The following is a 20,248-nucleotide window of genomic DNA, read 5'->3' on the forward strand; positions in this document are numbered from 1 at the left end:
TGGAGGTGCAGCAAGTATGTGTGTTTTGGGGGAGATGAGCGAGATCATGGGTTTCCCTGGTAGCTCAGTGGTAAAGAATCTACCTGCAATGCAGAAGCCACAGGAGATGTGGGTTTGATCTCTCAGTCGAGAAAATCCCCTGGAGGAGGGCATGGCAGCCCACTTCAATATTCTTGCCTGGAGAATTCCATGGACAGAGGAGCCCGGTGGGCTACAGTCCGTAGGAATGCAAAGAGTCAGACATGACTGAAGCAGCTTAGCACGCAGAAAGAGATCATGTTCACAGCCCTCTTCTTACTCCTCCTGTGATTCTTCCAGTTGAATTAAACTGTGCTCATGAGCAGGTCTAGAGGTCTGAATAGATCGGGGTGAAATGGGTTTACACATAACTCTGCACTTGAGATGCAATCCAGGCAGAATGTCAAAGCCAAAAGGAACCCCACTTATGCCACTATCAGAATATATTCTTCAGATTTTATTTGATCTTTCCTAACTCTCTGGCATTGGTTCGAAGGTCACTGTTATGTTTTGATTGTTCCAATTTGCAAAACAAATTTGAAATCATTTCTGGCTTGTTTACTTGTCTCATCTAGGGAAAGAAAAAAATGTATTCTCCAGGCAGCCATCTCAAATCCACTTAACAGAGAGCTCACAATCCTTAAACTTCATCCAACAGATGTACTAACATTCTGATATTTCTGGCTTTTTTTTTTTTAATTGCATGACCCTTTTGTGTAAATACTGATTGAGACAGCATTGACAGTTGTGTGAGCTGGTTGGACTCCTGTCAGGGGAAAAGGAACTAATGAGAGCAGCCAGGAACAGAGATTTCAAAACAGAGACTCCTCCTTTCACATCGTTTACTGCTTTCATAATTAACTGTAAATGACGACCCAGGACCTCCACTGCACATGGCCTTATATGACCATAGAGAAGTTCAAAGCGTAGGGGTTAACAGTTCTGCCTGGGAAGTTGCTTGGGTTAAGCTTCAGTTCTGACACTCAAAACCTGTGTGATCTTGGGGATGTCATTCAACCTCCATAAACCTCAGTTTGTATATCTCTAAAGTGTGGGCAACTGCAAGCACCCGCACTGAAGAATTGCTTAAGATAAAATGATGCGTGCTTAGTTGCTTAGTCAGTCCGACTCTTAGCGACCCCATGAACTATAGTCTGCCAGGCTCTTCTATCCATGGGATTCTCTAGGCAAGAATACTGGAGTGGGATGTCATGCCCTCCTCCAGGATCTTCCCAACCCAGGGATAGAACCTGTGACTCCTGGATTGCAGACAGATTCTTTACCACAGAGTCACCACGGAAGATCTTCAATAAAGCACAGCACAGATTCACACTCATTTTAATGCCCAGAAGTATATACAGTTCTCTCCCTGAGGCAGCTAAGTACAGGAAGAGAGGGCCTCTGACACATGCTATGACACAGGTGACAACCACTCTCCCTAGGTGGGGCATGTCAGCTGAAGGGCGGTCCTGCCCTCTGCTCCTTCCTCTCTTCTGTGCTATTGGAGGCCTGCCCCTGTGGGTAAAGCCTGGGTTTCCCAGAGCTAATGATGACCCTATGGGTCAGTCTATCACATTCTGGATTCGGTATTAGAAAGGTCAGATGCCTTAGTTATGAGCCACCTTCTCTACTCTTAGCTTTAGCAATAATGAACTGATCACCTTAATTCTTTGTCTTATTTCTTGATTACTTTAGAATTTGGTTGTTGAAGAGGGTCATTTATTGAATCTCTCTCAAGGTCATCAGAAAGCCATTCTTCCTATGGCACCATTTTTTTTTTTTTAGCCCCACGTGATTCCAGAACCATTGCCTGGTAATTCAGCTTGAAGAATCATCACCACTGACCCAACTCTCGCAGTTAGAGTACTTTTGTAGTTCACTAAACACATCCCAAGGGCTGAATATGCTCTATCCCAAGCTTTCTGCAAGGGATTTGGAGCCCCATGACTCTGCAAGGCTTTTTGAACTATCCTGAAACTCAGAAGCAATATTTCCAATTGTTTAATATTTCTTAGAAAAAGAAAAATATGGTCTTATAGACTGTTCCTTTTTGCCCATTATCACAATTCCAAAGGGAATAAAAAAAAAACATCATTTAAAGAACAGCTCAGTCATCCTCTGAGATTGTGGATTTCACCCCATGGACAAAGCTCTCAGGAAATGTGGGGTTCATGACAACTTCACACAAGGTCTTAATGTCACTTTGCTAATAATTATTGAGCCCAAAGGGATGTAGAGATAAACAGAATATGATTTCCACTCTCAAAGATCTCCTAGATTGAAGTGGGAGAGATGCATAAATAATTACAATGTACTTTGTTAATACAACCTGCTATGGGTGTATTAGAAAGAATACCTCATCCCAGGGAAGATGGGAGAGGAAGGTATCAAAGAAAGTTTGCTACTATATCGGATACCTTACTCAAGACAAATAAATGAAGTTAGCTATTTATGAGTGCAGAGTGAACGGGTGTCAGGATGCTCCAATGGATGGAGAAGATGAGCAAACAGAGAGGCGTGGGATGTGCTGGAAGACATGATCCACCAGGGAGAGCAGATGAGGCTGGAAGGCTTGCAGAGACAAGCTCAGGAGAGGCCAGAATGTCACCCTAAGATCACCTGGTCCAAAAGATAGGAGGTCACTTTGTTCAGAGCTGAAGAAAAGAGAGGGTAGCAGTTGAGATGGTGATGCCAAAGCCAGGATGCTTGTTAAAAAAAACAAAACAAAACTACTCTGTGGGATCCTAAAAATCAGATTTCTTTGCCCCAGAAATTGGTTCTTTAGTGAATAGCTTTTTAGCAAACTGGCCTGCATGTATGTCAGTGCTGGAGTTGCAAAGGTATGTGGATGCACACATGTTCTTGGCCTTCATGTCTAGTGGAGACCAAGAAAGACTTGGCTAGGCAAAGAGAGGAGGGAAGAGTGAAGAAGAGCATGTGCAAAGTTTTGGACTTGAAGGAGCATCAGGACTCCTGGGGTCAAGAGACAGGAGGTCACTGTGTCCAGAGCTGAAGGAGAGAGAGGGTAGCAGTCGAGATGTTGATGCTAAAGCTAGGATGCTTGTAAAAAAAAAAAAAATAGGCCTATTTGGATGATTATATTTTGTTTTTAATGCCAAAACTATGATGTAACAACTGGAGATTTCTAATGCTGTCCACCTGGAATTTAAAAGGCATATTTTTGGGGGGCACCACCTTTGTTTGAGAGCTGAAGGAAACAGAGATGATACAGCAGCCAGGAGAGAGAGCGCTGTAATGCTCTCATTACTGGAAAGAGAACCACTGACAGAGGCATGGGGCAGGTGTTCCTGCAAGAGCCACGGACAGTCACTGAGGAGATGGGGGCCACTGGGAGATCTTCCCAGCCAACGTTAGACTCCGGAAGCCCTAGGATTCTAGGCTAGCTGTCCGTTTTATCGCCCTCTGGGCCCAGCTTTTCATCAAGCACTTTTAGCTTGTACATTCACTTAATGCATAGAACAAAGACACAGCAAGTGCCTACTATTGATATGGGTTGGGTCTCAATCTCTAAGTTTCCTCGGCAATGAGTATTAGGCATCATCGGCCATTCACGTTAACCTCTAGTGGCAGAAATACTACCCATCTGGAAGCAGGGATGCAAAACTAGCATAAGCAGACTTTCATACCCAAATCGAATGGACTTTGCAATGGGGTTAGGAGTGGTTGATCACCTTTACTGATAGTGAGAAGGGTCATCTCTGGCCAAATGGGAAAAATAAAAATGAACAACTCTAACTACAGTGGTGATGACTTGTCCCTAGTGGATAAGACAATGGAGAGTGTAATCAAAAGGACAAGTTCCTGGTTTCTCTTGAAACAAAGCCCACCACCTGGTTTAGAATCAGATGTGGACAGCCAGAGCCACCAACTTTCTGGTCCAACCCGGACACTTCTCTTTGAGGGAGGGAGTGAAGAAATCAACAGAAATCGCATCATTTTGCCAACTACAAATTGGCACTTACTATCTCCCTCCACAAGAATTAAATCATGAGCTCATGTAGCTGATCTTCAACATCCCCTGAACCGGGTTCAGGGCAGAGAAGAGGAATGAGGCACTCTGTGCTCTGGGAAAAACTGTCAGAACAGGTCTTTAGATAGTTAGATACTTTCAGAAGAAGATGTTGAGCCCAATTCTTGCATCTCTTCATATCTAGAAAAGCACTAACATCCTTCATGGTGACATCGGCTCCTCGTGACTAGCAGCAACCTTCTGAAAAAAGGTATGTGCCTGATTGCATGTACTTCCCCTTCATCAAAATCACATATATGCTGACCTTCCACCCTGCCTCTTTGGAGCAGTTCCTCAGAGCTATCTGAAATGCTGTCTCCAGGACTATAGTCTTCATTTTGCCCCAAATAAAATTTAACTCATAACTCTCATGTTGTGGTTATTTTTTTCAGTAGACAATATGCTAACCAAGATTCTTCTCCAATCCTTTAACCTTGTCATTTAAAATTTTTAAGGAAATCAAGCAACTTGAAAGACACTGCAAGAATCCTGCCTCATCTTTCTATCATTGTGACCCAAGACTTCTGTAAGGGACATTCTCATCCACAGATGCTTGTTCTCATGGTGAAATGTGAGAGTAGATGCAGGCGATGCAGATACTATATCTGAAAAGAACTCCTAGAACTCCTGAAATAAAATAACTTATGCTGACACGCTATATAGAACATTATATTAATACCTGGTATAATGTCTTATTAATTAGAACACTGGGCTGGAAGAAGCACAAACTGGAATCAAGATTGCTGGGAGAAATATCAACAACCTCAGATATGCAGATGACACCACCCTTATGGCAGAAAGTGAAGAGGAAATAAAAAGTCTCTTGATGAAAGTGAAAGAGGAGAGTGAAAAAGTTGGCTTGAGGCTCAACATTCAGAAAACTAAGATCATGGCATCTGGTCCCATCACTTCATGGGAAATAGATGGGGAAACAGAGGAAACAGTGTCAGACTTTATTTTGGGGGGCTCCAAAATCACTGCGGATGCTGACTGCAGCCATGAAATTAAAAGACGCTTACTCCTTGGAAGGAAAGTTATGACCAACCTAGACAGCATATTAAAAAGCAGAGACATTACTTTGCCAACCAAGGTCGGTCTAGTCAAGGCTATGGTTTTTCCAGTGGTAATGTATGGATGTGAGAGTTGGACTGAGAAGAAAGCTGATCGCCGAAGAATTGATGCTTTTGAACTGTGGTGTTGGAGAAGACTCTTGAGAGTCCCTTGGACTTCAAGGAGATCCAACCAGTCCATTCTAGAGGAGATCAGTCCTGGGTGTTCAGTGGAGGGACTGATGCTAAAGCTGAAACTCCAATACTTTGGTCACCTCATGCGAAGAGTTGACTCACTGGAAAAGACTCTGATGCTGGGAGAGATTGGGGGCGGGAGGAGAAGGGGACCACAGAGAATGAGATGGCTGGATGGCGTCACCGACTCGATGGACATGAGTTTGAGTGAACTCCGGGAGTTGGTGATGGACAGGGAGGCCTGGCGTGCTGTGATTCATGGGGTCGCAAAGAGTCAGACACAACTGAGCAACTGAACTGAACTGAAGATAAAATAACAAAAAATAAAATCTTGGTGAGAAAAGTAATGTTTTTAGGACACAGCAGAATGCAACTTTTTGCTTCTGAAGGTAGGTTACTGACATGTCTAAGTTTTGGAATATCACAGGGAACCAACAGAGTGTTCAGTTAAGGAAGGAAGCACACAGACTTGGTGGCCTGTCCAAGGCCACTGAGGATGGAAGTGAGAGGCAGGGGCAAATTCAACTTTCGGTCAGTCATGGGCTCATTCTAGTGTGCCAAGAACTAACTTGAACTTGCAGAGAAAGACTTTCTTGTTTGGGGAAATTCCTGACACTCTCGGGCTCTACAAATGGACTAATCCACAGAAGAGTGATCATGCATCATGATAATAATGATAAATGATGATTAACCCCCAAAGTGAAGCCTCCACACAGCTCACCAGGAAAGATATTCCATGTCAACACAAAGCAGAGAGACAATAGCAGCTGGAGAGTTTGGAGTCTTGGGGAGAACTGGTGACCATTGGTCAATCATGATGGTCTCCCACAAATGGCAGCATTCAACCACTTGAGCTCTCAGAATAAATGGAAGGCAGAGTTTCGAGGCACCTAAAATACCAAGTTATTCCTACTGATTTCAAACTCTTTGCAACTAGCTCCACTGTAACTATTTAAATGAATAAAAGACTAGATTAGATGCGTTTTTTAAATAAAGAGAATCTAGAAAAACTAATCAGCTTTCTATTCTTTATACACACACACACACAAAAACAAATAATTTTCTAACCAAATCCATAAATGGCCAACTGAAACAAATATGCCTATATCTTTACAGCTAATTACAGATATGTATAAAATGCCAGAATGTTTTAAAATTTAGGGAAGATACAAAGCAATGGTAACAATGTGAAACCTATTTTACATTACTTTAGATCATATTTAATTAAACCTGGCAAAGTTTTAGGTGTCAGAAATCAAGGTCAGTAGAAAGTCCAGAAATAAACCCACACCCCTATGGTCAATTAATCTACAACAAAGGAGGCAAGAACATACAATGGAGAAAAGACAGTTTCTTTAATAAGTGGTGCTGAGAAAATTCAACAGCTACATGTAAAAAAGATGAAATTAGAACATGCTCCAACGCCATATACAAAAATAAATTAAAAATTGATTAAAGATCTAAATGTAAGGCTAGATACTATAAAACTCTCAAGCAGAACACTCTGACATAAGTCACCAGCAATATCTTTTTGGATCCACCTCCTGGAATAATGAAAATAAAAACAAAAATAAACAAATGGGACTTAGTTAAACTTAAAAGTTGTTGTACAGCAAAGGAAACCATAAACAAAATGAAAAGACTATGCACAGAATGGGAGAAAATATTTGCAACAAGGGATTAATCTCCAAAATACACAAATGGCTCATGTTAATCAAAAGCAAAAAAATAAAAAAATCAAAATTGGGCAGAAGTTCTTAATAGACATTTCTCCAAAGAAGATATACAGATGGTCAAAAAGCACATGAAAAAATGCTCAACATTACTATTTATTAGAGAAATGCAGATCAAAACTATAATGAGGTATCATCTCACACAAGTTAGAATGGCCATCATCAAAAAAGTCTACAAACAGTAAATGCTAGAGAGGGTATGAGAAAAGGGAACCCACCTACCCTGTTGGTAGGAATATAAATTGGTACAGCCATTATGGAGAATAGTATGGAGGCTCCTTAAAGAACTAAAAATAGAACTGCTATATGACCCAGCAATCCGACTCCTAGGCATATACCCATAGAAAACCGTACTATGAAAAGTTACATGGACCCCAGTGTTCACTGCAGCATGATTTACAACAGCCAGGACATGGAAGCAACCTAAATATGCATCAATGCAGGAATGGATAAAGATGTGGTACATATATACTATGGAATATTACTCAACTATAAAAAAAGAACAAAATAATGTCATTTGCAGCAACATGGCTGGACCTAGAGATTGTCAGTGAAGATAGAGAAAGACAAGGGTCACACAGTATCACTTATATGTGGAATCTAAAAAAAAAAAAATACAAATGAACATATTTACAAATCAGAAACAGACTGAGACTAAGAAAACAAACTTACGATTATCAAAGGGGTAGGGAGGGATAAATTAAGGGTTTGGGAAACATATACACACTACTACATACAAAATAGTCAACAAGGAACTAGGGAACACCACTCAGTGCTCTATAATAATCTACATGGGAAAAGAATCTGAAAAAGAACGGATATGTGCATATGTATAACTGAATCACCTTGCTGTACACCTGAAACACAACACTGTGAATCAACTATCAGTTCAGTTCAGTCGCTCAGTCGTGTCCGACTCTTTGCGACCCCATGAATCACAGCACGCCAGGCCTTCCTGTCCATCACCAACTCCTGGAGTTCACTCAAACTCATGTCCACAGAGTTGGTGATGCCATCCAGCCATCTCATTCTCTGTTGTCCCCTTCTCTTCCCGCCCCTAAAGAAAAAGGAAATCAAGGTGAATGACATAAGGTGCAATGTCTCAAAGCTCCCTGGAAACATTTGAGTTTCCAAAAGGATGTGTCAGTAGGAAGAAAAAAAAGCCAACTGTTTTGGCTTCCAATGAATATGCTTTTAACTCTGTTCAGTTCAGAAGGTAAGTTTATTGGTAAATATGCCCACTCACTCACACCTACACACACATTCATGCACACAGATACATATACACAAACCTTTTAACAATTTGTTTCTATTGATTAGTTACTGTGTCCCATTTGAGTCCCTGTCTTAATTTTTTTTAAAGCTTTTTAAAAAAAGAAAAAATTATTTGGCTACACAGAAGTCTTGGTTGTGGCATGCAGGATCTTTACTTGAAGAACCTGGGAATCAGTTCCCCAACCAAGGACCAAACCTGGGCCCCCTGCGTTGGGAGCACAGAGTCCCAGCCACTGGAGCACCAGGGAAGTCCCTAAAAAAAAAAAAAAAAGCTTTTTATAGAGGATGCTTTCTAGAATGGTTTGCCTAGGATAATATTGCAGAGTTTATTAACCAGTTAATAAAAATCTACCTCTGAATTCAATAAAACCAGGTGAACAGATGATTCTCTCGGCAGGACTCCAAAACAAACCTGAGGGTTAATTTACCCTTTGGCACGTGTTTATGGCATTCATTCACAGTGAAGAAACTGGGTGATGAGAAAAGGCAGGGCTGAGAAGATAGCAGTTCAACACATCTGTTACCTCTCTACCATCAGAAAATGAGCGTGGCTCTGCCGTGAAGAGAAAGCAAATTGTGAAGGACTTTGGATATAATAATTTTCATGGACAAACAACGAGGTCCTACTGTATAGCACAGGGAACTACATTCAATATCCTGTGATAAATCATAATGGAAAAGAATATGAAAAAGTACGTATTTGTGTAACTGAGTTACTTTGCTGTATAGCAGCAAAACACATCACAGTAAATCAACTATACTGCAATAAGATTTTTTTAAAAAAAGAATTTTACTAGCATCACCAATGATGATTCTAACTTTTGTCAAGGAGTTTTGAATTGTGAGTTTCACATGTTCCCCTTTGTATATTAAGATAGCAACAAAGTTGGGTGCAATTTAAAAGATGCAAAGAAAATGTTTCACATATATTAGATGGATGGATAGGTGTTCAAATAGCCTGATGGTCACACTAGTTCCTGGACTGTAACTTTGTGAGATTTTCCCTTTTCACTAGATTTTTAAAAGCATTTATTTGCATGTGGTAGGTTCATACCTAGCCTTGAGGTCAGGGAAGAAATTAACATTTCAATGGTCCAGTCTATCTCATTACTCATCACTGACCTCAAAACTTCTTCATCTCCCAATGGACAGTGGGTGGTCAGATTTACTTGTGATAATGATTAAGGAGAAAATCAGTTTTCTCATTTTTTTCCTGTTCTTTCTCATTTTCCAACTTATTATATTTCAAGCAGATTAAGCAATTTTCACACTAATGTCAACATTGATTAATCAGAGAACTATTGGGATAAATGGAAAAACTCCAGCACAGGATTTTGGTGGAGGATTTGTTCTTGTTGTGACACTGGCTAGAATTCCAAGTTCTTAGTAAGGAGAAAAATGCACCACGCCATTTTTAATATCCAATAAGACATGGGAAGAAAGAGCCTGGGTTTAACATGTGCCAGAGAACCAGTGACCCTGAGCTACAGCCGAAGTCTGAATATTGGCCTCCCTATTCCCAAGAGACTCATGCAGACTCTGACTTTTCAAACTGGATAAGGAAGTGGGACTGAAAAGTATATTTAAACAGACGTTATAAAAATTAGAAAATGAGGGGTCTTAATACACATCAGGGGAAGGCAATGGCAAGTCACTCCAGTAGTATTGCCTAGAAAATCCCATGGATGGAGGAGCCTGGTAGGCTGCAGTCCGTGGGGTCACTGAGGGTCGGACACTACTGAGTGACTTCACTTTCACTTTTCACTTTCACACATTGGAGAAGGAAATGGCAACCCACTCCAGTGTTCTTGCCTGGAGAATCCCAGGGACGGGGGAGCCTGGTGGGCTTCCGTCTATGGGGTCACACAGAGTCGGACACGACTGAAGTGACTTAGCAGCAGCAGCAATACACATCAAGCTCTGAGAAACTTTTCTATAAAGAGCCATGTAAGTTGACCATTTTAACCTGTGCTCGATTTCCTCACATGTGTCTATAATAGACCCTTCTGGAAATTCAGCCTTGGTTTCTGAGAAAAGTTAAGCTGGAAGAGTCAGACATACACAGATATGAGACATGATCGGAGCTCCTTTTGGCGTTAGAAAACATCTCCTGCAATCCTACCCCATAAATATCAGACGTCATTGCTTAAACGTGAAGTTGGATATTTGGTGTTTAAGTTTTATATACCAAGTGAACTGCCATCTCAATAAATAAAAATATCTATTAATGAGGAGTGAAAATATATAACTTGTATTATATAATATGTATATATAGTATACACTTATATATAACCTATATATTATATATAATATATATTAACTTCCTCATAAAATGTCTCTATTTACAAAACAAAATTGCAAGGTATATTTATTTTAAAAAATATCTGTATATTGCATATGTTATCAACTTAACCTGCATCTCTGAGTCTTTTCTGAATAAAAAGAAATAACTTCCATGTAGCAACAATAGGAAAAGGAGGGTGAGAAGGCCCCGTAACGTGACTTCCAGAGAACAAGATGCAGCTCCTCCTTCTCCCCTGACTCCCACCCACCCCTGGAAGCTCTCAGCACGATGCTGGGCTAGGCTCATGCAAGACTCAAAGGAAACAAACACAGAGTCTGCCCTGAATTCAAAAATGTGACCTGCAGATGCTGTCAAGTTTACCATTACCTCATCTCACCGAAGCCCCCTCGTACTGCTGAACTAAACAAACATCCTCAATGCTGGCTACACAATTTACCTTTGGATGGAGATTAATTAGGTCAGCCCATGGAAGAGATTACCAGAAGTCTCCCTTTCCTCTACAGAAAGACAGATAAGAAAGTAGAATCCAAATTGAATGCCTCCGGATAGTGATAAGATACATATAGAGTATCAGTGGTTCTCAAACTTGACTGCCTAACAAGAATCACCTGGGAGGTTTCTAAAAATCAATCCAAAAGCTCTGGCTGCATGCCGAGACTACTTAGCTCCAGCTCTCTGGTGGGTGGTACCTTGGGCAGCAACAGAAAAGCCTTCCAGGAGATGCCAATGTGCAGCCAGGGCTGAGGGCCATTGTTTCGCTTGTTCCTGATATACTTAGCAGTCAGGAGAGGGGGCATCCTGTTCCAAAGGCCTGAAACTCAAGACACTACAGGAAACTGACAACAAAGAGGTCTGCTTACCTAAATGCAGAACTTGAAAAACCTGAAACAAAATTAGCAGAGGGAGGCCTGGCGTGCTGTGATTCATGGGGTCGCAAAGAGTCGGACACGACTGAGCGACTGAACTGAACTGAACTGTGAGTCAATTTAACCCCCAAATTCAACCTTTCAAGAGCTGTGGTTGGCTGGAGGGCCCAAGTCCCCTGCCTCAAGTGTGAGCTGGAATTCAGCACAAGCTTCTGGTAGAAGACAAAGATGCTTTATGAAGGGAATTTCAGACTTCACGCTTCTAGAAACACTAAATTCCAAATTAAGTACTTGAGGCAAATGGCAGGCAAAATACTCCTCTCACTGTTCAATTATTAACTCTCCTTTTTAAAGACTCTGTTTTTGTTTTTATGATGAGCCCTTGCAGGTAAATGTATGTAAAGACCCTGATGCCGGGAAAGATTGAAGGCAGAAGCAGGGGGCAACAGAGGTTGAGATGGTTGGATGATATCACTGAGTCAATGGACATGAGTTTGAGCAAACTCCAGGAGATGGTGAAGGACAGCAAAGGCTGGTGTGCTGCCCATGGGGTTGCAAAGAGTCAGACATAACTTATCAAATGAATAAAAACAAGTTACATGCACAGATGATGTGACCCCAGTGTGGTGAAGAGCTCCTGTAAGTGGGAGGGCAGGGAATAAGTTGGGGTCAGCTACCAAAAGAATCTGTAGCCCTTGTTCTTAAAACCAAGCATTTTTGAAAAGTCAGGCAGGGCTGTCCTTTGCCCTTGGAAAATTCTTATCTAAATCATCCAAGCAGATTCTGCAGAACCTTAAAAGGAGATAAGATTTCTTTCACCATACTACAGGCCTAGAATAAGAATTTCTCAAATTGGAGACACTACAAAGAGTTAAAAAAAAAAAAAAGAAGAAGCTTTTCTATGAAATCATCACCAGGCAACATAAAATATAAGCTAATTCAATGTTAGGAGTTCTGACACTGAGTAAACGCCTCTGTAATATTTATTCAAGAAGTCATAAATTCTAATATGTGCTCATGACACTCTTAAGAGACATTCATAAAAATTGAGGCTTATCAACAGAGTGAGCAAATACATATGAATCATTTCTTTAGAAAAAAAAGGCAGGCAATGTATAAGAAAATAATCTTCAAGGCTAAATCTTAATTGAGTAAACATTTTGGTTAAAAACCAAATGCTACACTGAATTTCTGATAAATTTCCTCTCAAAAGCAGCCTGTCAAGTAACAAGCAAAGATTTTCAACAAACTGGCTGAGCCATAATCCTGCTAACATTTAAAATAAAACCCTCTAAAAGTGCTCTTAATCCTCCTCTACATATTTTAAGAAAGTGTTTCTAGCTGTGAAAAAATCAAATAGAAATAAATATTCAGCAACAAGAAGTGAGAGAAGGACTGAAAAGAAAAGTTAATTAGTTTTGTTCATACTCATCTTAACTAGTCAATTGTTTTAAATGAAGCAATACTTTGTAAAGAAAATAGATCATGTTTCTTAATTAATTACTTAAACCCCTGGAGCATTAATCATTTGATCATTTTATGACCTAAGAAGGGTACTTGGTTATAGTTTCACATTTGTGATCAGGAGGAAATCATTCAGAAAATAACACAGAAGAAATTGATCAAAATTTCCATGTGGAAGAGGTTCCACAGCTTCCCCTAAGACTGAGTCAGCAACTCTAGTCCATGGACTCCGTCCACTCCTGGCCTGTTTTTGTTTGGCCCCTGAGTTAAGAATAGTTTTCACATTTTGCAAACAGAGTTTATAAGTAAGCCTCACTCATTTTTATGCATCACTCATGCCTGGTTTTGTACAACAGCAGAGTTGAACAGTTGCAGCAGAGACTGTATAGCCTTCAAAGCTGAAAGTATTTCCTCTCTGGCCCTTTATGGAAAAAGTTTATAGACTCCCATCTGAGACCTACAAGGGAGCTATGAACAGAGCCCAGATTTGTAGGACCAATCCAGTGATTTTTTTTTCTACTCAACATTTTGCCTCTCCTTGTTGGTTGCTCAGCCATGTCTAACTCTTTGAGACCTCATGGACTGTGTAGCCTTTCAGGTTCCTTTGTCCATGGGATTCTCCAGGCAACAGTCTGGAGTGGATAGCCATCCCCTTCTCCAGGGAATCTTCCCGACCCAGGAATCAAACACAGGTCTCCTGCATTGAAGGTGGATTCTTTACCATCTGAGCCCACGGGGGAAGCATCTCTTAAAGCCATTTCAACATGTGGTTCACCCCTGGCATATGTTTGAGAGATGAGGGGAAGTTGATGAAACATGAATGCAGGTACTTGAAGTAGAGAGAAGGCATTGAGAATGGAGCCAGAGATAGCAAGTGAGGAGAGGACAAAGGTATAATTAATTCACTTCCTAGTTTCACAGGTGTGTTTGAAGAATTCTGCTCTAGGATGAACCACATCCAGAGTCTCACCATACCTGATATAGAGGATTTAAATGATGAGACTGGAGGCCTTCTGAATTGATATTAGATCAGATTTGAGGCTTAGAGTTGATGCTGTTTTTAGGGTTAAATTTTTGGGGGATATTAGAATGGAGTGAAAGTATTTTGCTAATGGACATGACATTCATGGGAGCAGGCAGAGGTCGGACTATACTGGGTTGAATACTGTTGCTTTGAAATCCATGCAAACCCCAAATCTCAGAAAGTAACTTTATTGAGAAATAGAGTATATGAAGATATATCAAGCTATGATGAGGTCACATTGAATTAGGATGAGCTCTAATCCAATGACTGCCATCCTTATGGGAAGAGGGAGAAATGGACACACAGTGGGGAACGCCCTGTGAGCACAGAGACACAGGGGGAGAACTCTACGTGAAGACAGAGGCAGGGACTCAATGGAGGCACCTACAAGCCAAAGGACACCATGGAGTGCCAGCAACCCCCACAAGCCAGGCGAGACGCATGGAACGGAGACTCCAGCCGGAGCCAGGTCCTCGGTTTCAGACTTCAAGCCTCCAGAACTGGGAAGGAAGAACTCTGTCTCAAGCCACCCAGTTTGAGGTGCTTTGTTACGGCAGCTGGAGGAAACTAATGCAGATGATTGGGCAAGAGGACACGGCCTTGTGAAAAAGAATTCAGATCAAGAGAACAGAAGAAAGTGGTGGAGTGTCAAGCCCTGTAAAACCTTTCTATTTGAGACACAAACTCAGAGTATCTCTAGAAGACCTTGAGGGAAAACAAAACAAAAATCCAGAGACCTTGATTCCTAAATATGATTGGGTTTTTACAAACACACATTGCCAATGTAAGCAGAACTGACTCATACTTGAGTCTTCTCTTCCCAACAGGCCTGTTTACAAACCCATTCCTAAATTCCAAGCTTTCCCCAGTCACCCCACTATGACTGGGAAACAAAATGCCTTTTTACCAAAGAGGAAAGTAGATTAACTAACATCACCACGAGGATGTTCCTGACCTCTCTCTTCTCTGAAATAATCTTAAATTTCCACAGATGACCTAATTTTTAAAATAGCTTGTACAGGGTGATTTTTTTAAAAAATTGCACACATTCAAATAGATATAATGAAAATTCAAAAAAATTAAAATATGCTTATAAAAAGAACCCAAAAAGATATAATGCACATACTCAAAGTCAACTTGTGAAGGAATCACAGTTACTTGTAGAATTTCCCAATGGTTCATGACACACCTCTCATATTACCTGGCACCAGATATTCTACCGGTTAATTTCCACCACTACCACCACCCCCACCTGTCGCACATGCACACACACACACTTTTCAACATAACGTTGTTGAAGGCTTAGGCTGTGGGTGAGATATTATACATTCCTTCATTTCCTCAAGACTGCAAGGAAATGGTAGTAAAGACACAAAGCTGTAGTCACACTATAAAGGTATGTCTGAAATTTGGTGCATGATGAGTTTTCCTGTGTAATGCAGTCACTGAGCGATAAAAAAAATTAGACTTACTGCTTTGAAACTCTGTATAAGACACATCAAAACAAATGCCACAGGCTCATGATCAAGCAGTTCCTGAGGTCCATATTTAAGCCACTATTCCAGCTTTTGAGCAGCTAAATTCTTTCTAATCAATTCACAAGGGACTCACCTTGGAATTTTTCTCTTTATCGTCATGTCATGTTATAACTTGCTATGAATTATTTTAAAGAAATTCTTTCATCTAGATTCTTAATGAGCTCATAGTATTTTCCCATGGATTTACATTCCTATACACCCGAGAAAATATTGTCTCCTTCTCCCACCTTCCTGTCTCATTATTCTCCCATTGTCTCAAACAAATACGGATTTTAAATAACCCACAGGGAGAGGAAAGCAAATGGCAACTTGACACCATTACTTTGGGAGAGCCCCTTGCTAGTTGAGACACAAGCATTACTCTTCCTAAATTATCAGTTAGCTCCTAAGAAGGACTAGCTTCCAAAAGAAACAAACAAAACCCACTGAATTCTCTGAGTACTCAGCAGGACATTTGTGAAGATATTTCCTAAGACTAGGAATTCTTAAAAAGTTGTCCATTGTAAACCCAAGACCACCATTGCTCAAAGCAAGAAAGTAGCCAGGTATCTTAGCCGAAAGAGGAAATGTAAATATATGTTTTCCTTTTCTCAGTTCAGTTCAGTTCAGTCGCTCAGTCGTGTCCGACTCTCTGCGACCCCATGAATCACAGCACGCCAGGCCTCCCTGTCCATCACCAACTCCCGGAGTTCACTCAAACTCATGTCCCAAGAGTCGGTGATGCCATCCAGCCATCTCATTCTCTGTCGTCCCCTTCTCCTCCTGCCCCCAACCTTTCCCAGCATCAGAGTCTTTTCCAGTGAGTCAACTCGTCGCATGAGGTGGCCAAAATATTGCAGTTTCAGCTTTAGCATCAGTCCTTCCAATGAACACCCAGGATTGATCTCCTTTAGAATGGACTGGTTGGATCTCCTTTTCTCAGCACCCCCCAAAAATGGCACTGAAATGACTGCACACCAGGCAGCACCACACCACCACTGTGCCAGAGCTTCTACAGAAATAAGACCGTAACACTGTGCCTAAATTCATCACACTCCTGTGGAGGAGCTCTACCCCAGAGTCTGAACTCAAGAGCTTCTTCTGGCTTCTGATGTAAGCACTCAGTAAATCTTTCAGTTCAGAGACAGAGTTTAACCAGAGGAGGAGAGCATGGCATTCACAAATGGCTCCAACCCTCTTAAGCACGTTACCTTATTCTGCTCACACACATACTGTATCCTCAGGGTGTCCATGGCTCTGATCATGGCTTGCATGGCAGTGAATATATTTTGGTAAACCAGCTTCGTGAACCCCTTTCTGTCTTCGTCGCTGTAACCAGACCCATGGATGATTCTCATCTGCTTGATAAAGGTGCTTTTGCCACTTTCACCAGTTCCTAATAAGACAAATCAAGTGAAAAATGCAGTCAGCAGTCTTTAAAAGGAATGGAGAGAGAAAAAAGGACTGTGTGGCAGTGTTGGTCAATATCAGGATTAGTAAATTAACATGGGGACTTGGAAAGGGACTGCTGAGTACTTTTGCAGTTTACGCTGCAGGGTAGTGCCATCCTAAACCCCAGGGCCTGTGCTTTAGAGGGCCACAAATATCACACACACACACACACACACACACACAATTTTTTAAGGACACATAAGTGTCCATGTCACTTGGAGTAATCTTAAGCATCAGCTCTTGCGACTAACACTCTTTAGGCCCCAGGGAATTGCTCCCCCACATCCCTTGCCCTAAGACCTTGAAACAATTAGCCACTGCACCTGAAAGCCCTAAACATTTAAGGGTTTTCCTACTGCTAATGCCAGCCATGGCAGGGCTGGGGTGCTGCTTCAGAGGGGAGGGAGGGTCTGAGGAGCAGAAACACCTGGACAGGAGAAAAGGCTGACTTGCCAATTCCTTTCTTTCAGACACATGAGTACAATGGATCCTTGTACAATAAAGCACCTTCCCCAGTTGTACCAAATGTCTATATTCCTCCCCCTCCTCATTTTCCATTTGCTGTTCAGGAGGCCCTCCAAACTCATGACACTTGTACATGGCAACCAAGGAGCATTTTACAACATCAAACCATTCCTATTGCCATTAAATATGTATAGATGCCCAGACAGCCTGTATGAAACATGATGCTGGGGTTTTACATTAATATTAGACTGAGATATTGCTTGGACAGACAGACAAAGTTGTAATATAAGTGGTAGACTTGAGTGATGGAATTAAAATACTTTCTAATAGTTTTTGTGATAATTTATCTATGAGATCTTATCACCATGTTTGGAACATAATGTATTTATGGTTCATTTTCAAATTCAAGTATTGCTTTAAAGAAGGAGTTTCTTTTTAACAATTCAGTTCAGTCACTCAGTCGTGTCCACCTCTTTGCAACCCCATGAATCACAGCACTCCAGGCCTCCCTGTCCACCACCAACTCCCAGAGTTCACTCAAACTCATGTCCATCGAGTCGGTGATGCCATCCAGCCATCTCTATGACCTTAATAGGGCATAGTCTCTTCAAACTGGAATTAATGAAAAATGATCTGAGAACTAAAATGACTCAAGAAAAGTTGGATATTTCACATGGATGAATTGCAATATATACAATATATATTCAATATACCTGTTACAAAGTCATTTAATTCAGCATTTCTAGTAAAATAACATGAGTTATATGAAAATCTTAATTAAAATAATATAATTAATGATTTTACAATAAAAGCCAAAAATTATAAAATAGAAAATGACTGATTAATTTTAAAATATTTTATTACTCATTCACATTTCATTAATCCAACAGAATATCCAGACAGTGTAGTTACAGTTAAATTCAATCATCTTTGATACTTTGTTAACTTATTAGTCATATTAAAAACCATACTTGTTTGTATTTCTTTTGACATTTGAGTTATAAAGGTATGTTTGTCATGGTAAGAGGATTCAACATATTAATAATGGTTTCTTAGCTTGATCACAGCCTATAACTATTTAGACTTATGGGATGTGGGTCTTCATCTGTATTCTTGTCAGGGTCTTCTAAATATCAGGCCCCGGAGAAATATCTAGGGGACTCGTTCAATATTTCCATGTGGATGACTGACACAACTGAGTATTTGATAAGATCTTTCCTTGTAAGGAAAAAAAAATGTTCTTTCGGATTGATCTTTTCAAAGCACAAACCTGCTTTTCTGTCTCCCCATCCTCAGCTCAAGACCCTCAATGGGGTCCCTGTGGCTCAGGAAGAAAGACCAAACTCCTTACTGTAGCCAGCGAGGCTGTGGGTCTGGCCCCTCCGTGTTCACCAGCCTCCGTTCCCAACACATTTTCTCCACCCTCTGTGCTCCAGCCACACTGGCCTCCTTGAGGTAGCTTTGGTTCATGCTTTGCACATTCCTAGGATGGTCTTCCTTCATCTTGCTCATCTTTGCTCTTGGCCAGACTTCCCTGTTGCAGTCAAGTCCCTGTACGCTAGGTTCTCAAGGGACCATGAACTTCTCATTGGAGCACCTGTTCCAGCTGCACTTTTGCCCATTAATGTCATTCTTCCTTTGACATGTCTCCCCTACTAGCCTGTAAGTTTCATAAGGGGAGACAGGGGCCATGTTTGTTTTTATCACTTTGTTTCCCCTTGGGCCAGGAAACGACTGAGCAACTTTCACTTTCACTTTCCCCTTGGGCCAGGAATAATGCTGTACACTTGGCACATGCTTTATAAGCTTTGCAAAGAGTCGGTCACAACTGAGCGACTGAACTGAACTGAACTGAAAATACACATAGCAAAATTTACTATCTTCGCTATTTGTAGGTATGCAATTTGGAAGTGTTAAGCATATTCACACTATTATGCAACCAATCTCCAGAACTCATTTCATCCTGCAGAACTGAAACTCATACCCATTAAACAATTCCCCCGCCTCTTCCCCGTCTTCCCTTAGCCCATGGCAGCCACTTCATTACTTTCTGTGTCTAGGAGTTTAACTACTCTGGGTACCTCATATAAGTGGGATGGATCACACAGCATTTGTCTCTTGGTGACTGGCTTATTTCACTTAGAATACCCTCAGTGGAACTTCCCTGATGGCTCAGCAGTTAAAAATCTGCCTCCAATGCAGGAGATGCAGGTTTGACCCCTGGGTCAGGAAGCTCCCCTGGAGGAGGAAATGGCAACCCACTACAATATTCTTGCCTGGAAAATCCCATGGACAGAGGAGCCAGGCAGTCTACAGTCCATGGGGTCGCAAAGAGTTGGACACAACTGAACATGCACACATGTACAACATAACACCCTCAAAGTTCATTCTTGAGATAGCATTTCCTTCCTTTTGAAAGCCTGAATTATATTCTAATATTTTTGAATACATGATAGTGATAAGGAATTCACACAGTCTTGGCCACCTGCACTATCTACAAATAGGAAAATAGATGGCTCATCCTTTCTCAACCACCCAGGGTGCTATGTGGGTAGCAGTGACGTCAACCATGGCAGGAACAACTATGAAAGTGGCCAAGCAGGAGCTTTATCCTGATCCTCTATGACCCTCTCTGGTCACTCCCCTAGTCCCCACAATGGTGACTATTAGAGTCTCGATGTGCCCGGTACTTTGCACACACTCTGTCCTTTGATCTTCACAACCATCCTACAATGTATGAATTATCATCATCATCTCTACTATACAGATGAGAAACCTGGGGTTCATTCTGTTTAATAACTCTTGCAAGTGCACAGGATCAGCAAGAGAGAGAGACGGGATTTACCCAATCAGAT

At 41.2% G+C, this 20,248-nt stretch overlaps 1 protein-coding gene across 1 annotated transcript in view; it reads right to left on the reverse strand.

Annotated features, from left to right (window-relative positions):
• Nucleotides 1–20,248, reverse strand: part of GNA14 (G protein subunit alpha 14) — a 214,169-nt gene that overhangs the window by 67,079 nt on the left and 126,842 nt on the right. Inside the window, exon 2 of the mRNA XM_055426924.2 lies at nucleotides 16,688–16,872. Within this exon, the coding sequence (XP_055282899.1) occupies nucleotides 16,688–16,872 (185 nt within the window). The remainder of the gene's footprint in view (nucleotides 1–16,687; nucleotides 16,873–20,248) is intronic.

Source organism: Moschus berezovskii, chromosome 7 (assembly GCF_049115385.1).
Source record: "Moschus berezovskii isolate FMDL1 chromosome 7, NW_MosBer_1.0, whole genome shotgun sequence".
NCBI classification, from domain to species: domain Eukaryota; kingdom Metazoa; phylum Chordata; class Mammalia; order Artiodactyla; family Moschidae; genus Moschus; species Moschus berezovskii.